Below are 23,390 nucleotides of genomic sequence, written 5' to 3'. Positions count from 1 at the left end.
TTCTTTTAAGAAGCTTGTATTTGGGTCTTTCTTTTTTATACAATCTGACAATCACTGCCTTTTAATTGAGGTCCTCAGAACATTTACATTTAATATGATTGATATGACTGGTTTAAACCTTCCATCTTACTGTTTTTTTTTTTAAACTAAGTGTTTTTTTATTTCTCCATCTGTTCTTTATTCTTTTTCCTCCACCTTCCATTGGATTAAAATTTTTAGTGATTTCATTTTAATCTACTGTGTTGGCTTATTAGCTATATATCTTTATTTTGTCTCTTTAGTGGTTGCTTCAAGGTTTATAGTATACATTTTTAACTTATCACAGACTACTTTTCAAGGTATATTATACCACTACACTTACCAGAATATAAGAACTCTATAACATATAACGTTATATGTCAATTATATCTCAATTTTTAAAATGGTTTTTAAAAAAAAGAACTTTGCAATAGTAAACTTTCATTTCTCTCTTCCTGGTTTTTGTGCTATTGTCATACTTCTAAGTAGATTATAAATCCCAGAAAACACTCTATTATCATTACTTTAAAAAGGCAAGTTACCTTTTAAAGAGATTTAAATAATTTTTAAAGTGTTTTATATTTTCTCATGTAGTTACCATTTCCTGTGGGCTTCTTTCCTTTGTGTATATCCAGATCCTTTACATCCAGATTTCCACCTGGTATCATTTTCCTTTTGCTTGAAGAACTTCCTATAACATTACTTCTACATAGGCCTGCTTGTGATGAATTCTTTCAACTTCTGTATGTCAGTAAGTCTTTATTTCACTTTCATTTTTGAAAAATATTTTCACAGCACAAAGAATTCTAGGTTGCAGTTTTTATTTTCAGGACTTTAAAGATATTACTCCACTCCTTTTTGTGGCTTCTATCATTTCCAACAAGCAATCTGCTATCATCTTTATTTTTTCCCCCCTCTGGCTGCTTTTAAGATTTTCTCATTATCACTGGCTTTAAGCAATTTGATTATTATGTGTCTTGGTTTAATTTTCTCCATGTTTCTTGGGCATAGAGGTCATTGAGCTTCTTGGATCTGTGGGTTTAGAGTTTTCATTAAATCTGGAAAAGGTTTCATCATTATTTCTTCAAATACTTTTTCTGTCCTTCCTCCCTTCCCTTCCTTTGTGGACTACAATTACATATATATTAGACTACCACTTAAAGTTTTCCCATAGCTAATTGATGTTCTGTTTTTTCCTTTTCAGTACTTTTTTTCTCTCTGTTTCATTTTGGATGCTTTCTGTTGCTATGTCTGCAAGTCCACTAATCTTTTCTTTTACAATGTCAAATCTGTCATTAATCCCATCCAGTGTATTTTTCATCTCAGACATTGCATTTTTCATCTCTAGAAGTTCAATTTGGGTATTTTTAAAAAATCTTAAGTCAGTTATCATCAAGGTCTATTAAAACAGAGGATTCATGTCATTAATGACTACTCTAGACTTCTGAGAATTATGACTTCCAGTTTCAAAGGCTAATATGTCTAAAGTTAAACAAAAGAGAGATTAAGCAGTGGTCCAGAAGACACTGATCTTGATCACTCAGTGTAACATTTTCAAGATTTAGAAAACTGAGACAGTGACAGATGAAATAATTACATCTCTAAGTAGGAGTCCAGAGAGTATGTTAGGAGAGAATTTACATTATTATGTTCATAATGCAGCTAATGAACCATGAGATTAAAAGATAAAAAGCACTTCTATTAGCTTTTTTTTGAACATAAGTCTAAAAAAGAAATATACCCATAGCTACTGAGTGACTTGCATGTTAAACATCCTTGACCCGTTTTTCCATGAATACCAGTTTTACATATTTCACTCTACTCAAGGTACTAATGAGATTACTTTCCTAGATATTGTGTCTTTTATGGAGTTAGAATCATTCATTGAAATGTTCTCCCCAAATTTCACATTTAAGAGTTTCTCTGTATTTCAGTGTATAAAAACAGAGTAGAATGGTGGTTACCTGGGGCTGGGGCTGGGGCTGTGGCTGGGGATAGGGGTGGGGATTGGGCAGGTATAGTTAAACAGTACAAATATACAGCTAGTAGATAAATAAGTTCTGGAGATCTGATGCACAACATAATGATTATAGTCAACAATACTGTATTATAAACTTAAAAGTTGCTAAGAGACTAGATCTTAACTGTTCTCAACACAAAAAAGAAATGATAATTATGGGATGCAATAAAGATGTTAGTTAAAGCTACCTTGGAATCATACAGCAATATATAAATGCACCCCAAAAAAGGTGTTTCTCTGGCTCTATTGATTCTCTTTTTAATTTATACCATTGAAAAAGCCCTTACCACACTGGTTAACAAAGCAAGTAATTTTCCTTTGAATGAAACTCTTACCTTCATTTTTATAGACTCTCCGTGTAATGAATATGAATTGTGTTACAACTGAAGTCTTTACTGTATGTATGACATTTAAACAGTTTCTCCCTTGTGTGAATTCTCTCATTATAGTAAAGACCTATGCTCTGTTTGAATCCTCACCACATTCATCACATTTAAATGGTTTGTGTGGGACATCCCTGGTGGTGCAGTGGTTAAGAATCCGCCTGCCGGGCTTCCCTGGTGGCGCAGTGGTTGACAGTCCGCTTGCCGATGCAGGGGACATGGGTTCGTGCCCTGGTACGGGAAGATCCCATATGCCGCGTGAGCGGCTAGGTCCGTGAGCCATGGCCGCTGAGCCTGCGCATCTGGAGCCTGTGCTCCACAACGGAAGAGGCCACAACAGTGAGAGGCCCGTGTATAGAAAAAAAAAAAAAAAAAAAAGAATCCGCCTGCCAGTGCAGGGGACACAGGTTTGAGCCCTAGTCCAGGAAGATCCCACATTCCGTGGAGCAACTAAGCCCGTTGCACCACAACTACTGAGCCTGCGCTCTAGAGCCCACAAGCCACAACTACTGAGCCCACGTGCCACAACTACTGAAGCCCGCACGCCTAGAGCCTGTGCTCCGCAACAAGAGAAGCCACTGCAATGATAAGCCCACGCACCACAACAGTAGCCCCTGCTTGCTGCAACTAGAGAAAGCCCGCGGGCAGCAACAAAGACCCAACGCAGCCAAAAATAAAATAAGTAAATTTTAAATAAATAAATGGTTTGTGTGGACTTTCTTATGGGCTCAATACTCAGGTGAAGCATCTACCACATTTGCTATGCTTAAAACATTTATTCCCTGGTGGAAGAGGTGAAAATCGGAGAACAGTGAAATTTGGGGACATGAAAAATAAAATCACTGAACCAAAAACTTCAGTGCTGGAAAAATTCAGGAATCTTAATTAGTTAACTACATAACCAGTTCAAAGAATTCTTAGAATGTAAAGATAAAAAATAAAAAGAGTAAAATAAGAGAGAAAGATAACAGATATAGAAGGCAGGTCAAGGAAATTTAGTGTACATATCAAAGTAGTTCAGAAGGAGACAAGAGAATAGAGAGATAATACTCAAAGAAATATTTTCGAAGTTGAAGAAGTTGAAGACCAGAACAAACAATTTTCTCAGTATTAAGAGAAAATGACAAAGAGAATAAAACAATAAGAAAAAATTAGGAGACATAGAAAGTATATATAATAGAAATACACATAAAAGTATTCCATAAAGAGAAAATAAGACAGAGAAGCAATAACCAAAGAAATAATAGTTGAAAAACTTTAAAGAGAGTACTTTCTTCCTTACATTTTAATGTATTTTTTTGGATTTTAAAATAATGAACATGTATTATTTAATCAGAAAAATCCACCATAAAGGAAATTTAAAGACATGCAATAAACTGGATTTTAAGAATCATTTAAAAAGACTAAAATCTCCTTTAAAAATGGGCAGTGAAAAAAAAAAAGGGCAGTAGACTTCCCTTGCAGTCCAGTGGTTAGGACTCTGCACTTCCACTGCAGCAGGCATGGGTTCCATACCTGGTCGGGGAACTAAGATCCCGCATGCCATGCAGGGTGGCCAAAAAAAAAAAAGAAAGAAAATGGGCAGTGAATATGAGCAATTCATAAAAGAAGTACAAATTATCAACAAATAAAGGACAGATACTCATCTTCCTAGATTATCTGAGTAGTGCAAATTAAAATATTAAGGCTGGACTTCCCTGGTGGCACAGTGGTTAAGAATCCACCTTCAGAAAAATATTTACAATATCAATGCAGGGGACACGGGTTCGAGCCCTGATCCGATCCCACATGCCACGGAGCAACTAAGCCTGTGCACCACAAGTACTGAAGCCTGCAAGCTTAGAGCCCATGCTCCTCAACAAGAGAAGCCACCGCAGTGAGAAGCCCATGTACCGCAACCAAGAGTAGCCCCTGCTCACCACAACTAGAGAAAGCCTGTGTGCAGCAACGAAGACTCAATGCAGCCAAAAATAAATAAGTAAGTAAATAAATAAATAAATAAAATATTAAGGCTAAGATATCAATTATCTCAGATTGGCATCATTTAAAAAGAATTATAATACTAGTGTTTGGGTGTGGAAGAATATACACTTTTATGTACTTCTTTCTCACAAATAATTTGAGTTATTATATTATGTCATATGATGATAATATAATGATACATACAAAAGATTCTTGCTCTGGGGAATCCTGAAGTCTAAACGGTATAATATTGCAGGGCAATGTGGATCTTATTTATTTATTTATTTATTTTAAATTGAAGTATAGTTGATTTACAATGTTGTCCAGATATATTTTAATTGTGCAGCCTTATATCCCAAAATTTCTAGGCCTTGGAATAAGGAGGAAAATCAGAAAAATATTTACAATATCAATGTTTATATATAGGCTGTGCATTTATTTGTCTATATCTATCCCTGTATGTGCCCACTGGGAAGGGATAATTAAGTGATGAATTATATTACACCTATCCAGTGAAATACTGTATTATCCAGATACGACACTATCCATGAACTATCCAGATATGACACTATCCATGATAAAACTTGACTGAAACAAGCATGTTATAGAGGATTTTTTGTGTCTAATCACATACACCCCAATATACACATATTTGTTTTATATTTAAATATATGTTGATACATCCATAAAAATATCTTGAAGAACCTTATCAACTTCCAATCGATAGTTATTTTGGGATTCAGGATTAATAGGTGTATATGTGAGAGCAACATTTACTTTCTACTTTATATATTATTATAGTGTTTGTAGTAGGAAAAGATAGGAAATAGCCTAAGCAGATGTAAATAGAGGACTGATTAGATAAACAGTAGTATTATATCTTTACAATGGAATTCTTTGCGGCCGCTGAAAGGAAGGAGATAAACTATAAATACTAATATGAAACAACTCCAAAATAAATTGATAAGTAAAAGAAACAAGGTGTGTTGAAGTAGGAAAATATATCTTAAATGAGATACAAAAAAGCACTAATGAAACACTGAAACTGGTCTTCAGTAAAATTTTACTCATCAAAAGATACCATGACAGAATAAAAAGGTAAGCCACAGACTGGAAGAAGATGCTCTCAATAAAGATATCCAATGAACGTTGTGTTTATTGGAGACATTACTGAAGGACAGCAGAAGTGAAGTTCAGTGGAACTGGAGAAACCAAGGCTAGGATAACGATTCTTAGCTTACTTGCGGTCCACAGGCACAGATTCTGCTTATGGGCCTAATCAATATTCCTAGGATACTGACCTGGAATTCAATACAGCTCATTTTTCACTTCATCCAGACCTCCAGGGCTTGGAGCCCCTTCTTTCTCCCATGGCAACAGGACCACTCTGCATTTTTTGCTTCCACATTTGAGGATCTGATACAACCTAGTGGATTGTGACACCACTACAATAGTTCCAATTTCAGATCCACCTGAGATAAGTCATTCTGCAACACATGAACTTTTACCAAGTCAGCTCCTCCTCTGGAATACTTCTTTGCTCCCACTCACTTTTAAAAGATATTGACACAATAGAATATTATTCAGTCTTAAAAAGGAAGGAAATTCTGACACAGGCTATAACATGGATGCAACTTGAAGATGTTAAGCTAAGTGAAATAAGCCAGTCACAAAAGGACAAATACTGTATGATTCCACTTATATGAGGCACCTAGAGTGGTCAGACTCATAGAGACAGGAAGTAGTATAGTGACTGCCAGGAGATGAAGGGAGGGAGGAATGGGGAGCTCATGTTTAATGGATAGGGAGTAATTTCAGCTGGGGAAGATGAAAATTTCTGAAGATGGATGGTGGAGGTGTCATGTTCACATCTTCCTCTTTTCCTCCAAGAGTGTCGGGTCCTTAGCAAGGCAAAAAGTGCAAGCTCTGTTACTGAAAAATCTCAGTGTGGCCGAGATGGCAAGCTGTCACTCAATATCCATTCTCTGGTTTTTGCAGTTCATAGACTCTCCAATTTTTGTCTGCACATATGCTTTCCCAGAATAAAAATTACATATCCTTGTAGTGACCAAATTTTGGCCAGTGGGATGTCAGTGCTGCAAATTTATGAAGTGTCCTTAAAATAATACCCTTTTCCTATTTCAGCTTTTTTTTTTTTTTTGTGGTACGCGGGCCTCTCACTGCTGTGGCCTCTCCCGTTGCGGAGCACAGGCTCCGGATGCGCAGGCTCAGCAGCCATGGCTCACGGAGCCAGCCACTCCGCGGCATGTGGGATCTTCGCGGATCGGGGCACGAACCCGTGTCCCCTGCATCGGCAGGCGGACTCTCAACCACTGCGCCACCAGGGAAGCCCCCTATTTCAGCTTTATGCTGAATGTGTATAGGAGACTAGAGTTTGGGCAGCCATTTTGGACTATGAAGTAGGAAGACACTTATTGGTTTTAGAGAAACAAGAGAGAAGGAACTTGGGCTCCGGACATCATGACCTAGACTAACTATATCTAGGGTTCTTTTTCATGAAAGAAATCCATTTCTATTTTGTTTAACCACTATTGTTTTGGCAATTTCTATTATGAACAGTTGGACCTAATCCTAATTTAGGTACTTAACCCATTCTCTGGCCCAAGAAGCAAGTTTTTTTTTTGCTTTTTTTAAAATCAAGAAATAGCTTCATTGTGACATCTCTTTTCATTTACCCACTCACTGAACAAACATCCAAGAGGTTCATAATTTGGAGTCAGACACCTCAGCAGAGTTCATATAAATATATGTTGATACATCCATAAAAATATCTTGAAGAACCTTATCAACTTCATATCACATCATACTGTATGATACATACATGGGAGAGATGACATTATGAGATATGCAGCAGCTGCAAACCAGGGAAGCATCTCTTGTAGAGAACAGCATCAGTGATCCTGGGGTGATCCCAACTACAGATGCCTCAACTACTCTGTGAGAAACCATAAAGTGATGACCGAAAGGTGTTAATTTAAAATAAGGATTTAGGGGCCTCCCTGGTGGCGCAGTGGTTGAGAGTCCGCCTGCCGATGCAGGGGATACGGGTTCGTGCCCCGGTCTGGGAGGATCCCATATGCCGCGGAGCGGCTGGGCCCGTGAGCCATGGCCGCTGAGCCTGCGCATCCGGAGCCTGTGCTCCGCAACGGGAGAGGCCACAACAGTGAGAGGCCCGCGTACGGAAAAAAAAAAAAAAAAAAAAAAAAAAAAAAAAAAAAAAAAAAATAAAATAAAATAAAATAAAATAAGGATTTGTGGACTTCTCTGGTGGTGCAATGGTTAAGAATCCACCTGCCAATGCAGGAGACACAGGTTCGATCCCTGTTCCGGGAAGATCCCACATACGAAGGAGCAACTAAGCCCGTGTGCCACAACTACTGAACCTGCACTCTAAAGCCAGTGCGCCACAACTACTGAAGCCCGTGCACCCTAGAGCCCACACGCCACAACTACTAAGCCCGCGTGCTGCAACTACTGAAGCCCGCATGCCTAGAGCCCTTGCTCCGCAGTGAGAAGCCATGGCAATGAGAAGCCCACACTCTGCAACGAAGAGCAGACCTCGCTCGCCACAACTAGGGAAAAGCCAGCGCGCAGCAACAAAGACCCAACGCAGCCAAAAATAAAATTTTTTAAAATAATAAATAAATAAATAAATAAATAAATAAATGGGCTGTGTCATGGCCAAATTAAAAAATAAAATAAAATAAGTATTTGAGAGCTCAAGGAATTACTGAATTACAGAGTTCTGACTAAATTCTATTAAATTAGTCATTGTCTAAAACCAACTGATTTTCTCTTTTTCCTCTTCTTAAAGATTCTAATATAACTAAGATGATGCTACAGAGGCCTGAGCAAGTTCTTTTTTTTGAAGACTATTAGCTTAATACTATTTATCTCATAAGGTTCAGTTTACCATGCCCCAAATTTGAGTCCAGACTTCTTAGGGCCTATAATGACGTACAGTGTAGGCAGCTTAACACAGCAAGAAAAATTTACAGTGTAATAGTTAAGAGCATAAGCACCGCAGTCAGACAATCTAGGCTGGAGTCAACCACTTTCAAACTGTGTGACCTTGGGCAAGTTGTATAACCCTTCTAAGCTTCGGTTCCCTCATCAGGGATAGTAATGGATACATAGATTTAATCATAAAAAGTGCTTAGCACAGTGCCTGGGACAGAATACTCCCTCAGTAAATGGGAAGAGTTATTACAAGATTCCCACTCTCCATAAGAAAAGAGTATGTGTAGCTCAGAAGGCCTCCAGAGGTAGCCTACTGTAACTCCTATAAATGTCCAGGTTTTACCAGTTCAGGTATAACATGCAGCTATGCTAACAATATTCACCGTGTTCTGCTGGCTCTTGGCCCTCTAGTTAGTATAGAAACCCCACCCCTGCCAACTCCTCTCCTTCCATCTACTTCTGCAAATTCTCCAGGAGTGTGTCCGTAAATAAGCCTACTCCTTCCAGATGATGTCCATATCATTCTTTCCTCTGGTCTTGATGGAGATGCCTGCAGTTAAGGGCTCCACTGAGATTCCTCTTCATTATCTTTAAATATCTTAAAATGTTTTTACTTTGTTGTTTTTCACTTTATAAACAGAGTATCATGCCATATGTAACCTTTTGGGACTTACTTTTTCACTTAATATTGTGTGCTAATTTTCATCCACATGGTTGCATGTCATTGTAGCTCATGTGTTTTGGCTGCCGTACCACACCATCCTACTCTTCCAATGATATGCACCTAGGCAGCTTCTAGGTTTAGGTTTTGCTAGTGTGAAAGTGTTACAAAGCTCTTGTTAATATTCCCTGTTGTACATGTATAAGAGTTTCTCTTAGCGTATACTCAGGAATGGTATTGCTGGATTGTACAGTGTGTTAATGTCACATGTTTCTTAATGTATTATGGGTTTTTTTGTTTGTTCGTTTATTGCAGTACGCAGGCCTCTCACTGCTGTGGTCTCTCCCGTTGCGGAGCACAGGCTCCGGACGCGCAGGCTCAGCAGCCATGGCTCACAGGCCTAGCTGCTCCATGGCATGTGGGATCTTCCTGGACCGGGGCACGAACCCGTGTCCCCTGCATCGGCAGGCAGACTCTCAACCACTGCGCCACCAGGGAAGCCCTAGAGTCTCAGTTTTGACCTATAGTAAATATCATTGATAAAACCAACATAAACAATATGTCTTTGGTATCGTCAATAATTTTTAAGCATGCAAAGGATCTGAGACCAAAATATTTGAGAATGTTGCTCAATGGAAAAACAGAGATGAATGAAGCAAAGGACTAGAAACAACTTACACTATCATCAACATTATCTTCATTATTATCAGCAGCAGCAGCAGTAGCAGCAGTGCCATCCATATACTGAATCATCGAATGATTCTGCTGTGTTGAGTACTGTCCTAAGCTCTTTGCATGCATCATCTCATTTAATCCTCATAATAACTCTATGAGGTGAGTATAATTACCATCACTCCATTTTCCATATTGGAAAACTGAGGCTCAGAAAAGGCTTAGAAACTTTCCCAAGGTCCCAAGCTAGTAAAGAATAGAGTCCAGGTCTGTCTAATTCCAGGGCATCACTTATGCTTTGGTCTTAGAGTAGGAGATGATGGGTACCTCTGGGGTTGAAGGTAATACAAGCCTCCACTCATGTATTCATTCTTTTGTAAATATTAATATCATATTTACTATTTTCATTTTTTATGACTTCCTGCTTCATTTTTCCTTATTTCTTTGAGCATATGTATTAGGCTTCTTTTAAATTCCTGCTCTGCTCATTCCACTACTTCAGAAATATGTTTATGTATGTACTTAAAGGCTTGGAATAACATGCACACACAACTATTCTGGTGGTCCTCTTTGAAGGGTTGAGATTATGAAAAAAACCAGTTCAACCAACCTGGACAGTGTTTCATTTTATTTCATTATATAAAATGTAGAAACCCTGATTGAGAAAAAATAGGGAAGAGACTTAAAAGAAACTGAAGAATCTTCTTAGGAAAGCAATGATTGCTGAAGGATACCTTGCTCCAGCCAAGATAAGCATCTGTCTTCTTGGCAATCTGTGGCGAAGCTCCAGGGACAGTATAATCCCAGATCTCTCCCGGAGCCTTGGTCCTGGATTTGTGTGGTAAGAGGCTGAGGAAATATGAAAAGAACCAAAATAAGAACACTCTCCATGGAAGTCAAGCTCAGAGACTGGTCCTCTTTCACTCTGCTGAGTACATTAGGAGCAGGAAAGATCAAAGTTCCTGAAAGTCTATCTTCTGTTCATTTGGCTTTTTTGGCTTGCAGCTCCAGCATGGAGTTGGGCAACCCACCATTCTTCCTCCACTCACAGATATCTGCATAGTTGCATGTCCGGCATTTCCAAGCCTCCTCCACATCAACCCCTTGAGGCTCTCGGTGGCCCATCCAGTAGGCCATATAGTGCTGCACTTTCTTTCTCACCTCCGTCTCTTCAAAGGCCACTATCTCTGTACCCAGCACAGTGGCAGTCTCTTGGTGGATATACTCAATCTTCAGGATATCAATAACTGGGAGGTCAGACAGTGTTAGAGACAAGAAGACCAGCTCCATGAGGTCACCCAAGGACTTCACAGAGAAGCCTCCCTGCCGGGCATGCCTCAGCACTGAAGGTCCCAATGGCTTTTCTGGATGCAATTTTGTGTGGTGGCTTAGGCTAGCAGTGGTCACTTTCCCTTGTACCATGGCATCAAAGATGTATTTGTACAGGCTGACCTGAAAACAGTCTTTTTTTCTCTGAGCATCCGGAGGGAGCACAGGGTGCCTGCGTGTCTTGAGTTCAGCCAGTTCCAGTTCCCCCCTGGCTGTATAGTGCAGCTCATCAATCACTCCAACAAGAAGCACACCCTCCACTTCTCCAAACACTGGAAACTCTCTGATGCGCCCTTCTGACTGCAGGGTAGGAATCATTGATAATATGTTCAGAAACTTAATTGCCCAAGCATCTTCTTTAGAGGTGATGGGGAGAGTCACAAGATCATGAACTTCTAGTTCTCTAGCTAGGTGGATGCTGGCACCAGTGTCCAAAACAGCTGACTTCTCAGGTGTCAAGAAACCAGGAAGCTCCTTCCCATATACCATTTGCTGTTCACACCAGTTCTGAGTAGACAGATCAGTGACATACAAATATTTAAGATGGAATCGTTCCATAGGTGACAAGACATCCAATCCTCTTTTCCACTTTGGTGAGCTTATGAGCTCGCCATCCTTCCCAGGGAGTTCAGAAGAAGGGCCAGGCTTGTTAGGTGAAGTACTTGACTCTTGTGTATCCTCCAGGTCCAGAAACTCTGAGTCACTCATGTCTGAGAACCCTGAGGCCTCTGCTGACACCGTCTCCTCTTCCCTAGTCTCTGCCATGGCACAGCTCTGGATTGGGCAAAGGCCGTGCATATCATGTTAAAGAAATGCATTACCCAAATGAAAAATTTCTCAAAAGCACTTTCAAATTCCAATGAGGTAAAAAAGAATCACGACTAATTATTATATACAGTCTTTAAAGGTGCTTATTTATTTATGACCAATTAGTAATGCTATAGAGTTGTACTACGGGTACAATTTACAACAATAAGACTCATTGTATCATACACATATGAATACTTGGCAAAAATTTTTAAGGGCAAAATAAAACTTAAGTTTTATTACTGAATCTGGTACTAACATACCATATGTGACGTTAAGCAAATCACCTACTTTGTCCTCAGTTTCTTCATTTAAAAGAAAATTTGAGGTTTGCCTTTTTTCCTTCAAAACTCTACTGACTTGGGACATTATTTCATTTTTTAAGTGAATGTAGATCAGTGTGAATGTTGGAGCAATGTTTGCCATTTTACCATGGACCACTTCTACAATTCTTTTGATACAAAGTCCTTGACTAGGAAAATAAATCTCAATAACAAACTGTTCCTTGAGAAAAATCAGCTCTACAATGACTGTTTTTATTATTTATTTATTTATTTGCGTTACGCGGGCCTCTCACTGTTGTGGCCTCTCCCGTTGCGGAGCACAGGCTCCGGACGCGCAGGCTCAGCGGCCATGGCTCACGGGCCCAGCCGCTCCGCGGCACGTGGGATCTTCCCGAACTGGGGCACGAACCCATGTCCCCTGCATCGACAGGCGGACTCTCAACCACTGCGCCACCAGGGAAGCCCCACAATGACTGTTTTTAAATGTAGTTCTCAGAAACGTAGTGCGGCAAAATTCAAAGACTAACTACAGATAAATACAAACAGATCTACTCATGAAGTAATAGGATGAAGTAACGAGAGAGGATATTCACAGCAACATGTGGAAATCAGTTGGTTTTTGTGTTTGAGATATATTAAGAAAATGACAAGAAGAAAAAGCTCTTGGTGGGTTTTACTTTACCTTTACTGACTGTATAAATTCCTCCTAACACTATAGAAATTGGTGTTTCCCACTAAGTTTATTTTCTCCCTCCACAAGAAATTAGCTTATGATGGAAAATATGTAAGTGAAAACTCTTAAAATATTACTGTATTTTGCTATAAATAATAGTGAATATTTATTGCACAGTTATTGCATGCTAGACACTGAGCCAAGTGCTTCACACCCAATATCTCACTACTCTACTGAGGGACAAATACTCTCCCTTTTTACAGCAAACAATTTCACAAGCACAGGAGACAGAATAGAACAATGAACACAATCTAGATAAATAACTGTTGACACGTTGCTGTGTTTGCTTCTTTCAGGTGTTTTTTTTTAGCCTAACTATTTTAAAATAAATTACAGAAATCATCATGCTTCAAATACAAATGCTTCACATACATTTCCAAAGAAGCCTCCTACATTAACTACAATATTATCATATCTACCAAAATTAATAATTCCCTAATACTCCAGTCCATATTCAAATTTCCTCAGCTGCCCTAAAAAACATTTGGATAGCTTTTCGTTAAACCAGGAAACAAAGACCATACATCATGTTTGATTGTTTTGTCTCTCAAGTATTTTTAATCTTAAGAAACTAAGGGAGTTCCCTGGTGGCCTAGCAGTTAGGACTCCGGGCTTTCACTACCGTGGGCCAGGTTCAATCCCTGGTCAGAAAAAAAAAAAAAAACTAATAGGAGGGAGGGATAAATCAGGAGCTTGGGGTGAGCACATGTACACTACTATATATAAGATATTTAGATAACCAACAAGGACCTACTGTATAGCACAGGGAGCTCTACCCAATATTCTGTGATAACCTATATGAAAAAAGAATCTAAAAAAGAATGAATATATGTATATGTATATGAATTACTTTACCGTACACCTGAAACTAACACAACATTGTAAATCAGCTATACTCCAATAAAGGGACTTCCCTGATGGTGCAGTGGTTAAGACTCCGTGCTCCCAATGCAGGGGGCCCAGGTTCAATCCCTGGTCAGGAAACTAGATCCCATATGCATGCTGCAACTAAGAGTTTGTATGCCACAACTAAGGAGCTGGTAAGCCACAACTAAGGAGCCCACCTGCTGCAACTAAGACCCAGCGCAACCAAATAAATAAATAAATGTAAAAAAAAAAAAAACCTACACTCCAATAAAATTAAAATACTAAAAAAAAAACGAGGGCTTCCCTGGTGGCGCAGTGGTTGAGAGTCCGCCTGCCTATGCAGGGGACACAGGTTCGTGCCCCGGTCCGGGAAGATTCCACATGCCACAGAGCGGCTGGGCCCGTGAGCCATGGCCGCTGAGCCTGCGCGTCTGGAGCCTGTGCTCTGCAATGGGAGAGGCCCGCGTACCGCAAAAAAAAAAAAAAGAAACTAGGCAAATTATTTTGTGAAGATACTCTTTTTAAGCCTTCCTTCTTACTTCACATATCTAACCCTGCATACAAAACAAAACAAAACAAAACAAAACAAAACAAGGTATGAGCAGCCCACTAGTATTTTGACTTTGGGTGACAGGAAAATAACTTGACACAGAATTTAAGCTGATTGAGGTAAAAACTATGAGCAAAGCTTCCTCCTTGCTACTCTAAGGAGCAATGAAAGAGCAGTATGTACCAAGTCCCATGTTAAAAACTTAAAAACAACTAATACCTTGAAAATGGTATTAATATTAGTTATCATTGTACTTAACTAATTTTTACATAGTCTAAATGTCCCTAATGAAGGAAAATACAGATAGCTGGAAAACAAGTTATTTGCAATGAACCAAAGTAATATGATGCTGAGACTTCTGGGTATATCCTATAAAGTTATTGCTTTATAGGATATTTCAACAGTAATAAAACACAGAAGCTGCACGTTTGCACAAGTGTCTTAAACTATAAATGTGCCTTAGCTGATGATACTTTCAAAATAAGTAATGTTGGACTTCCCTGATGGCGCAGTGGTTAAGAATCCGCCTGCCAATTCAGGGGACACGGGTTCGAGCCCTGGTCTGGGAAGATCCCACATGCCGCGGAGCAACTAAGCCCATAGGCCACAACTACTGAGCTTGCTCTCTAGAGCCCGCGAACCACAACTACTGAGCCCACGTGCCACAATTACTGAAGGCCGTGCGCCTAGAGCCCGTGCTCTGCAACAAGAGAAGTCACTGCGATGAGAAGCCCGCGCACCACAACAAAGAGTAGCCCCCGCTCGCCACAACTAGAGAAAGCCCGTGCGCAGCAACGAAGACCCAAGGCAGGCAAAAATAAATAAATAAATAAATTTATACAAAATGAATAATGCTATTTGGACTATGAAGTCCCTGAAACTGGGAGAGAATCTTTACCCTCCACCAAGAAACAAAAGTTAAATGGCAATTAACACATATACTTCGGGTTGCCCCCTACCCCCATCCCTCTGCAGGGGAGGGCACTAAATCCAAATCGACTGACCTTGAAAATAGTTTACTTCAAATACCCAGTCCTGGGCTATCCAATATGTAGCCACCAGTCACATGCAGCTATTTAAATTTAATTAAAATTAAATAAAATTAGGCACATTTCAAGTGCTCAGTAGCTACATGTGGTTGGTGGGTACTACATTATAAGGCACAGATATAGAACACTTCCCTGTCACACAAAGTTCTATTGGACAGTACTGGTTTCAATTATTTCATATGTATCTATTAACTCCCCAAAGAGAGCATAAGCTCCTGAAATGTATGGACTTCCTACTTGTTTTACATACAACACTCAAAACAGGGTAGCTCTTAACAGGTAAGTGAAATGTTTGTAAAGAAGACACAAGGGACTTCCCTGGTGGTGCAGTGGTGAAGAATCCCCCTGCCAATGCAAGGGATATGGGTTCGAGCCCTGGTCCAGGAAGATCCCACATGCTGTGGAGCAACTAAGCCCATGCGTCACAACTACTAAGCCTGCACTCTAGAGCCCGCGAGCCACAACTACTGAGCTCACAGGCTGCATCTACTGAAGCCCGCGCACCTAGAGCCTGTGCTCTGCAACAAGAGAAGCCACCGCAATGAGAAGCCCACGCACTGCAACGAAGAGTAGCCCCGCTCATCGCAACTAGAGAAAGCCTGTGTGCAGCAACAAGACCCAACACAGCCAAAAATAAATAAATAAATAAATTTATATTTTAAAAAAAAAAAAGAAGAAGACACAAAAGGAGAGCATTCTTTGTGGAATTATTTACCTAAAAGGAAAAAAACAATACACTGGAGATGGACAATTTAGACTCAGTGTGCTGCTTGGACTTTCCTATGCAGAAAAAATCCAGGCAAGGGCATGATGCAGTGCACTTTGTCCCAAAATTCAGTTTGTATCTTTTTGACAGGAGATGGTTTTACATGGTACATGGATCAACATCTTAGAATAAATATAAAGCTTAGAGTGTTCTTCAAATGCATAATTTCATATGTAGTGTTTCTAAGCACAAGTTTGATTTTTTAAATAAATGTTAAGTAAAAAATTAAAACTATGAGACTAACAATACATGTGGTACATAGGTATGGTAGAAATAGGTGGTAAGTGAATGAGATGTTTGGGAAACACCAGCATGCTGTCAAGAGTCTGGGGGTCCTACAGATCTGGATTCTGAGCCTGAGTAGGTCAATAGTATTTAGTATGCTACTTGCCTTATGAGTATTCTTGGCCAAGTTTGCAGTTTTCCTGAGGCTACTGACACATCTTTAAAATTAGAGTACTCCTTCCAACCATACTCAGCTACCCAAACAACTGAGTGATGGCGAAGTACACACTCTGGCACTCAACAAATGGGGATCTCCTTCTTCTCAAGGGAGAGATGAGATAGTACCCCTATTCCCTCTGACAAATTACATTTTAGGAGAGAAGAAACTTCTACTCACCTGGGATTTGGCTGATCTTCCTCCTCACAGGAAAGGCAAAATGCTGAAATGACAAGGCTGGGGGAGGAGGAAAGAGCTCTGAAAGACCAGGTCTGCAATCGGAGAATCCAGATTAGCAACTCTGGGCCTTGCTAGAACAGAGAATTTTGGTCCTTTCTCACCTGACCAGTCCCTCACATTGCAGCGTTTCCTCCTCTCTGATCCACTCTGCACAGACTGTTGCCCACCCCGGATCCTACGTAAAGCTTGCCTCGCTCCGAGGGCAAATTCTCTGTGACTTCTTCGTTTTGTCCATACCCTGGATGCCGTTACTTGATCCAATCCCTGCTCCCTGCAAGTAAAAGGGTGAGCAATAACGAAGGTCCCCCAGGAGCTCCGAGAGCAGTTTCCTCTTCCAGCCCCAACTTCGGCCCAGAAGCTCGGGCAGAGACCTCAGATCAGATGTTTTTCCCCTCTGATGGGTTCCTGCTGCCTGCGGAACTGCCTCTGCCTTCACGCTCAACGCTCAACATCCTGACTTGCTCTGTGCAGCCCGGACTTGTGGGCTCCAAGAAAGTCTGCCTTCAGCGGGGACCTTCCCACCGGCCCCCAAACCACTGTCTCCCCGGGAGTTCCACGCATGCCCGAAAGTTTACTGAGCATCTCTCTACAGTGTACTGGAGGAGCGAGCAAAGGACTGCTGGACTTGGGAAGGGGTCCCAGCCGACAGCAGGGTCTTCCAAGATCGAAAGGTCCTGAACCCACAGGAGCAGACGAGATAAGCCGCTGCCCCGGAGCCGTTCCCACCCAGAAAGGGGGTTGGGGGGACGCGGCACCCACGGGGACAGATCCCTGAGTTCCAAAACGCAGCCCCTCAGCCCGCCACCCGCATTCGCCGGCCTTCCGCTAACCTGGGATATGCCTCGGAACCCCGGACTCCACCGGCTCCGCCGCGGCCTCGGAACCGCTCCCGGACCCTTTCCCCGGACGCGCAAGAGCAAGTCAGGCAGAGGACCTCTGGTTTCGCTCTTCGCACAAAAGCCTCCGGGACACCAGGCCCAGAATGCCCAGCGGCTGCTCAAGGTCCACCCCCTCCCGGAGGCCTCAGCTGCGCCGCTTAGTCTTAGCGCGTCTGCGGCTCAGACGCGAATCCCGCTAGCTGCGGGGCGGAGGAGGGTCCTGATGCGGATCCGCCTCTGCGGAGGTCGTCCTTGTGGGCCGCTGGCCGTGCGTGTGGGTTCATTCGGGACGGAACTGTGCCGTCACCTGACCAAGAGGCGCCCACCCTGTTGGCTCCCGGCTACTGCCAAGCCAGTGTAGGAGAAAGGTCTGGGCATGTCCCTTTCCGCGGTGCACTTGGCCTCTGCCCGTTAGCGCTGCGTCTGCGCTTTGCCACCTTGGGTTCTGTACGCCTTTCTTTGCACCTCGCACCAACTTTCCCAGTGAGAGAACAACCACGAACTCACTTTTCGAAGATGCTGACGCTCGTCTCATCAATGTATTTCTTTTTTCTATTTGCTTACTTTTTAATTAACCCTTTTATTGGGAAATATAACACAAGTATATTCTGAAATAGAGAGGTAAGTATAATAATTATTGAACAGACATGTCATCATGTACAGCAAAAATAGTGTCGTGCCATTCCCAAATACACTCCCATGCCTCCTTCCTGAGAAAACCACTAGTCTGACTTTTATGACAATCATTGCTTTTTTTTTTTTAACAGTCATCACATATTTGGAAACGATTTGTGACAAAGGTGGCATCGCATAGCAATGGAGAAAAAAAGATGGTCTTTTCAATGAAGGTTCTGAGACAATAGGGTATCCTTATGAAAAAAATATAAAATGAGACCCCTTGTCTCACTTCATCACAAATATCAATTCCAGGAGGATTAAAAGCCTAAATACATTTTGGACTTCAGAATAGGGAAAGATTTTATTTATCTATTTATTTATTTATTATTTATCTATCTATCTATCTATCTATCTATCTACTTACTTAGTTTTGGACCTCGCAGCTTGCGGATCTTAGTTCTCCCACCAGGGATTGAACCCCAGCACCAGCAGTGAAAGCGAGTCCTAACTACTGGACTGCCAGGGAATTCCCCGATTTCTTTAAAAAAAATACAAAAATGTTGGGAGTTCCCTGGTGGTCCAGTGCTTTCACTGCCCTCGCCTGGGTTCAATCGCTGGTCAGGGAACTAAGATTCCGCAAGCAGCGCAGCACGGCCAAAAAAAAAAAAAAAAAAGTTAAATAAGAAGAAAACTACAAAGGAAATTTTGGGTCAGTTGGGGGAATTTAAATGCGACATATATTAGATAATAGTATCAATCAATTATCAATATCCTGAGTGTGAAAATGATCTTGTGGTTGTGTAGGAAAACGTCCTTGTTCTTGGAAATACGAAAGTTGAGGGAAATCTTACACATCAAGTGAAATATGGGTGGGCATTGCTGTACTGAGGTTGGAGGTTTCTGCCTCCTCCCAAGTATAACTTTCCTTCAGCAGGACGCAATTCCCAATGCACGAAAGCGCCTCCTCAACCCTCTCACACATGGACCTGTTATCTTCAAATGGAGTTTGAGGGGGCAATGCTGATTGGTGGAGTGAAGCAGAAGCGATTCAGAAATGATCATGCTGTGGGGAAAAGAAATTTCCAAGATAGCAGGACGGTGTTCCCCAAAGCTTTCATTCTCAAATTTCAGAAAACGTTACCCCTTCCCCAAAAGGCTATCATAAGAAGTCGGGGCATTTAAGGTCCATCTGTATACAAAAGCCTTTGATTTAGTTCCTCCACCTCCAGGGACATCTGTAATATGGGAAATACCGTTAGACACAAATTGTCTGTTTTCCTCTTTCCATCTTACTTTCCTTACTCTTTCAGAGGGTAGAATTTGTACCTCTAAATCACACTGATTACAGTCTTCCATTCAAGTGTTTATATGATAAAAATAAGTCTATATGAATGCTCTCGAGAGCTTCACTGTCCAACACAGTAGCCACTAGGTACGTGTGGCTCTTAAGCATTTGAAATGTGGCTAGTCCAAAATGACATCTGCTGTAACTATAAAATATTGTATTTTGAAGATTTAGTAAAAAAAAAAGTTAACTCACTAATAACTTTTATATTGATTACATGTTGAAATAGTAATATTTGGATATATTGTATCAAATGGAATATATTTTTAAAATTAATTTTACTTACTGCTTTTTATTGTATTAATGTGGCTGGTAGAAAATTTTAAGTTATTTATGTGGTTCGCATTTGTGTTGTGGCTCACATTATATTTCTCTTGGACAGTGCTGCTCTTGAGCATCAGACCTAAGGGCAGGGAATTTATCTTGCTCAAGTTTGTGTTCCTAACAGGTGCTAGAACAATTATTGACATAATTTTTATATGCTTAAGAGAAACCCACTGATAATATTCTGTATTTGAGAATCTTCTCTTCCCAGTATTAAGGTCAGCCTCTCTTTAGCCAAACACCAGTTTCTGGTAATTGAAAAGGACGTTGCTTAGTTGGAGAAAGCCAGAAAAGGTAGCCCTAAGCTAGGAAGTTGGGAGAGCTGGGAATGAGTTAAGGATGTAAGACTGGGCCATGCTTCTGCTAAAACAGGCAGCCTCAGATGTAGGACATTTGAACTCTTGAATCAATTAGGGTTTATTCATTTATCAGTTTGAAAACCCAGGAGCTCTAGCTTCAGGTGAGGCTTGATCCAGATGTCAAACAGTGAGACCAGAACTGAGTTTTCTCTCTCCATTTCTTGGATCTGTTTCCTCTGTGTTTTTGCATTTATAGGTAGTCTTCCTCCTCTTCCACTGCCAGTAGCTTCCAGGGCCACAGTCTTCCAGATTTGTGTCCAGTGGAAAAAAAGGAAGTCCATTCCCTAATACCTCAAAGATAAGTCCAGAAATTGTCCAATTGGCCCTGATTACTCAAACTGGGGCTGTGTGCTTGTCTTAACCAGAGTCTTCAAGAAAACAGAGCCTGAGGCAAGGATTTGATGATTTTTTTTTTTTTTTAGGTGCAAACCCATGGTAGCAAGGGTAAGAAAAGAAGGAAGTGTAGCAAGCAACAGTGTGAAGCAAATTGAAGTTGAATAGCCCTGGCTATTGCTTCATGCTGAGCCATGGTCCTCCATAGTGATTCCAGAGTAATTTTATAAAATTAAAATCCCTTGCTATCACTCTCTAGTCAAAAATCCTGTAGGATAAGGCCTAGATATTTATTTAGTAAATTCAGCCAAGACTTCAATTGTTCATCCAAAACTTCATAGATTTTGTGTAGTATTCCCTGAAGATGTGACACAAACTAAATCTGGGAGGATGAGTAGAAGCTAACAAAGAAGTTAGGCAGAAGGAGGAAAAAAATAGCATAGTTGATCACCAGAAGCCATGAAATAGCATGGAATATTTGGAGGACCATAAGATGTTTATGGCTGGAGAGAAGTACGCTTGGGGGGAAATTTGGGAGCCACTACTAGAAAAATAGGCAGTGCTCTATACCAAGTATGCTATTAAGGAATCTGACATTTAGCTTCAAGTTATAAGAAACCATTGAGGGATTTCAAGCAATAATTTGATTAGTTATATGTTTTAGTGTGACCACTCTAGCAGCAGTGGGGACGATAGAGAGATGAGTCCAGATTAGATATAGAAAAAATATTTGGGAATCTATTTAAGCAGTTAGGAAATGCTAAGAGCCTGATTAAAGTACTGACAATGGGAATACAGCAGAGGATATAAACTGAAGAGATCCTAAACAATGTATAGGACCTGGTGACTGATTGGGAAATGTGATGGATGAGAGGGAGAAGTTTAAACTGGAGAATTGGATGAGTGGTGATACCACTTCCTGGATTAAGGAATACAGATTTTATTGAAAAAACTGAGTTGAGTTTTGGACACACTGACTTTGAGGTGACTATGAGTTACCCAAGTGGAGATATCCAGTGGGATATTGAACATAATGTTTTCTCCTGGAACTCAGGAGAGATTTGTAAGACATAGATGTAGATGTAAGAGGCGTTGGGATGTTAACAAGATCAGACAAAATGTCTAGCTTGAGAAGAGAATTATGCCTAAGGACACAGTTCTGGGGAAGAACATTCACATACCAACAGAAAGAGATGTGCCTGTGGGATAAATCTAATGAATGAATAAGCACTGATAAAAGGCAAAGCCAGCGGGTAGGCTCTGAAGCATAATTTATGAAAGACCTCCTTGGGGCAATAGATCTGAGAAGTAAAACTCTTACAATGGCAAAAAGCAGCTATGTTCAGCCATTAAGGGCAAGTGTTTGGAAAGCCAGGCTAACAAACTTAGAGGAAAAAATGCTCAAAAATATGACTTAGGTGAAAAGATGTGAGTAATTAAAGAAGGGGAGTCTCCATTTCTTCATCTATAAAGAGAGAAGTTTCAATTAGGTGAGTTCCTAGATCCTTTCCAGTTCTAAAGTTCTGATCTGATGAGCCAGCATTGAAGAGTGAGTAGGATCTGGAATGCTATGAACAGTAACCCTTTCTTCTGCTCTCCTGCCCCTCCAGCCCACCCACCCCCCTGCCCCATTCACCACCACACCATCCACATGTTCCCACAGAAGCTGAGATCTCTGCCTACAGTTGACTTGTTTAGCGGTGGGCACCTGACCTAGCTGGGCCAGTAAGAGAGCTTCCCCATGATTTTGAGATAAATGAGAAAGAGAAGACAGTTTTTCTCTTGAGTGATGGAAACTGAATATATGTAAAATCTAAAGCTGATGGTAACTGTGATTTGCAACGAGGTGTTGAAAACAAAAAAGAAAAGCCAGAATGAAGAAAACACAAGAAGCAGAGGTCGGAGATGGAGAGAAAACTGCCTGGGTTTTCCAAAGCGTTTCAGATCCTGGTCTCAGACCACTGTTATAATGTATCGCTGCCTTGAATTCCATGAGATACCCCAACATCCCTCTATTAACACCTCTCTTTGAGACTTAACTAACTTCAGTTGATTTCTGTTACTTGTAACTTAAAGATTCTCAACTAATATATTTGAGTGTAGTCAGAGCCCATATGGGAAGGAGATAAGTAAATGGAAGAGGAAGCTGTAAGGTAGAGATAAGTAAATGGAAGAGGAAGCTGTAAGGTAGGACTAGATGTAATGAAGGATCTTAAGTGCCAGGCTTTGGTTTATAACTTGAGTAGTGGCTGTGGGGATGAAGATGAGGGGAAATCCATCAACATTTCACAGAATCGCTAAAACGTTAATAAAACTTTACCTGAATGAAAAATGAACATGTACAAAATTACTGTGGTCCTGACCTTGGCATTCAGCTTTCACACATAATAAGCAATGTCAACTAATTAATTAATGCTCTCTTCATTAATTAATGTTTATTAATTAGAAAGTCATGTCCTACCTTGTTTCTGTCTGCTTCCACATGTGAACTGTAACTCTCTAACATAGCCATCCTGTAAAATGCTACGTATGGTCAGTTGATCAGCTGTGGTATATCCTGCTATGTTAAGTACCCTGACTCCATTGTCAGTTTTCCTCCATTCCAAAGGGGTTGCAGCCAAGATTATACTTGCTAAGGCAGGTGGATCAGTCTCTTTAAAGGAACTCTAATTCATCAGACAGTTCCAGACTCAGAAGTCAGGGGCTGTAACAGTTGGTGGAGAGATGTCTTCTCCTTCTCCAGCTGAGACTTTGGTGGATCTGGCTGCT

The 23,390-nt window shown here is 40.7% G+C and overlaps 1 protein-coding gene across 4 annotated transcripts; it reads right to left on the bottom strand.

Moving 5' to 3' along the window:
* Window positions 1-6,146: 6,146 nt before the first annotated feature.
* Window positions 6,147-17,983, bottom strand: EXO5 (exonuclease 5). 4 transcript variants are annotated; one of them, XR_014293401.1, is made up of 4 exons: window positions 17,595-17,982; window positions 16,866-17,035; window positions 16,705-16,761; window positions 6,147-6,284 (listed from the first exon to the last, which is right to left on the bottom strand). XR_014293401.1 is itself a non-coding variant. In XM_082613964.1 (4 exons), the coding sequence occupies exon 4, from the start codon at window positions 11,789-11,791 to the stop codon at window positions 10,679-10,681; it is 1,113 nt and encodes a 370-aa protein (XP_082470090.1). In that variant the 5' UTR covers window positions 11,792-11,800; window positions 16,705-16,761; window positions 16,866-17,035; window positions 17,595-17,983; the 3' UTR covers window positions 10,311-10,678. The 4 variants fall into 4 exon arrangements, 2 of the variants coding, with proteins under 2 accessions (XP_082470090.1, XP_082470091.1); XM_082613964.1 differs by lacking the exon at window positions 6,147-6,284 and adding an exon at window positions 10,311-11,800 and having other exon boundaries at window positions 17,595-17,983; XR_014293400.1 differs by having other exon boundaries at window positions 16,705-17,035; window positions 17,595-17,983.
* Window positions 17,984-23,390: the final 5,407 nt, after the last annotated feature.

The sequence above is a fragment of the Mesoplodon mirus genome, assembly GCF_964341445.2.
Source record: "Mesoplodon mirus genome assembly, chromosome: 3".
In the NCBI taxonomy this organism is placed as follows: Eukaryota; Metazoa; Chordata; class Mammalia; order Artiodactyla; family Ziphiidae; genus Mesoplodon; species Mesoplodon mirus.
This window is presented reverse-complemented; position numbering and strand designations above follow the sequence as displayed.

Bases quoted from the DNA above. Each gene is read 5' to 3' on its own strand.
- EXO5 (XM_082613964.1), bottom strand. From the start codon at position 11,791: ATGGCAGAGACTAGGGAAGAGGAGACGGTGTCAGCAGAGGCCTCAGGG.